General features: G+C 39.6%; 1 protein-coding gene across 1 annotated transcript; it reads left to right on the forward strand.

Moving 5' to 3' along the window:
* Window positions 1–790: 790 nt before the first annotated feature.
* On the forward strand, window positions 791–1,255 carry LOC124985664 (insulin-induced gene 1 protein-like). The gene has a single exon (XM_047554340.1). It carries the CDS (start codon window positions 902–904, stop codon window positions 1,253–1,255), a length of 354 nt encoding a protein of 117 aa, XP_047410296.1. The 5' UTR covers window positions 791–901.
* The last annotated feature ends 284 nt before the right edge of the window (window positions 1,256–1,539 follow it).

Consider the following 1,539-nt stretch of genomic DNA (forward strand, 5'->3'; position numbering starts at 1 on the left):
AACAATTACTCATTTTTTAAAATAAACTAATAGACCTAGGTAGATAAGATGACTTATATTTTGAGTTGATGTCTTCACACAGTCAAATTTTCTACTCTAATGATAGTTCCAGACTGTTTAACAGGATTTTATCTGAACAAAACAAAACAAAACAAAATAACCAGATAGATTACTCAGAAAGCATAGAACATAAGAATAGCAACAGGTAACTTTGAGGACCTCTATGGTATGATTATACAAAAAAAAATAATTATTAATTTCTAACATTAAGAGATTAATATTTTAATAAGGACCAAACCTTGAAATTCTGAATAAATATAATGATATTTAAATTAAGAGAACAACAATAGTATATCATATTTTATACAAACAAGAAAACAAAATTAAAGTGGCAAACTTCTTTAATAACTCTCTCCAGTTTAAAAAATGGTAAAAGCTATAGTTTTAGAGTTCTTAGTAATGGTAAAATCCAAATAATTATTTTATGTTTTAAAACAATTTCAATTTAGTGGAGGAACAATTTTATCATGTAATCTTAGATAAGACCTAAGCAAAGTATTTTGTCAGAAAATGTAGTTATTGTACTCACATTCTAGCCAGTATTTATCATCCTTTAGAAATTTCCAACTATTTATACCTAATAATTCTCATCAGACTGCCTCTGTAGGAGATATCTTCTATCATTTTTTATGTTAATTTATAACATAACATGTAGTTACCATGTTCTTTCAGCTGCATGGATTCAAAATTTAATTAAGAAAAGAATGTATTAAGAAAAGAATGGGGCCGCACTTGGGCCGTCCTGGGCGCGCCGCCTCTTCTGTCGCTGCCCCGCGTTCGCTCGCTGCTCGCCGGTCGCGGCGGGCGCCCCTCGCAGGAGCCCTCCGCTCGGCGGGCACCGATGCCCAGGCTGCACGACCACTTCTGGAGCTGCCCCTGCGCCGGCGCCGCGAGGTACCCGAGCCCCCCGAGAGCCCGCGCCGCGAAGCCGGCCACCGAGCCCGGAGACATGAGCGCCGCCGCGGCCCAGGCCGCGGGCGCAGACCCCTCGCCAAGGGGCCCGCGGGCTGGGGCGAGCGGCCGCGCCAGCAGCTGGCACCATTACCTGGTGCAGAGGAGCCTCGTGCTCTTCTCGGTCGGGGTCGTGCTGGCCCTGGTGCTCAACCTGCTGCAGATCCAGAGGATCATTTATGTGCTGATCCTCGTGGGCTTGTTCTGTTTATTTTATTTTGAGGAAAATGGGAGTAAATTCTAGGTTTCTGAAGCTAATTTGTTTTAGAGGAATTTTGTTTAAAAGAAAATGGACCATTCTGAACTTTGGAATGATCCCTTATCATTTTATGAAAATGAAAGCAAATAATTAGTTATGTGAAAACATTTTTCAATGAAGATGTCAGCATTTTATGCAAACCAGAGTTACTAGATGAAAGCAGTAAGTGAATCTTTAAAATATACTTGATCATGCACAAACAAGTATTTTTTCTCTTAATCTGGAAATAAATCTATCTCTTAGAAATGATGTAGCCAAAAAATGTGAAT

This window comes from Sciurus carolinensis, chromosome 5 (genome assembly GCF_902686445.1).
Source record: "Sciurus carolinensis chromosome 5, mSciCar1.2, whole genome shotgun sequence".
Taxonomy (NCBI): Eukaryota; Metazoa; Chordata; class Mammalia; order Rodentia; family Sciuridae; genus Sciurus; species Sciurus carolinensis.

Excerpts from the sequence above, each read along its gene's own strand:
- LOC124985664 (XM_047554340.1), top strand. The coding sequence starts at position 902 with ATGCCCAGGCTGCACGACCACTTCTGGAGCTGCCCCTGCGCCGGCGCC.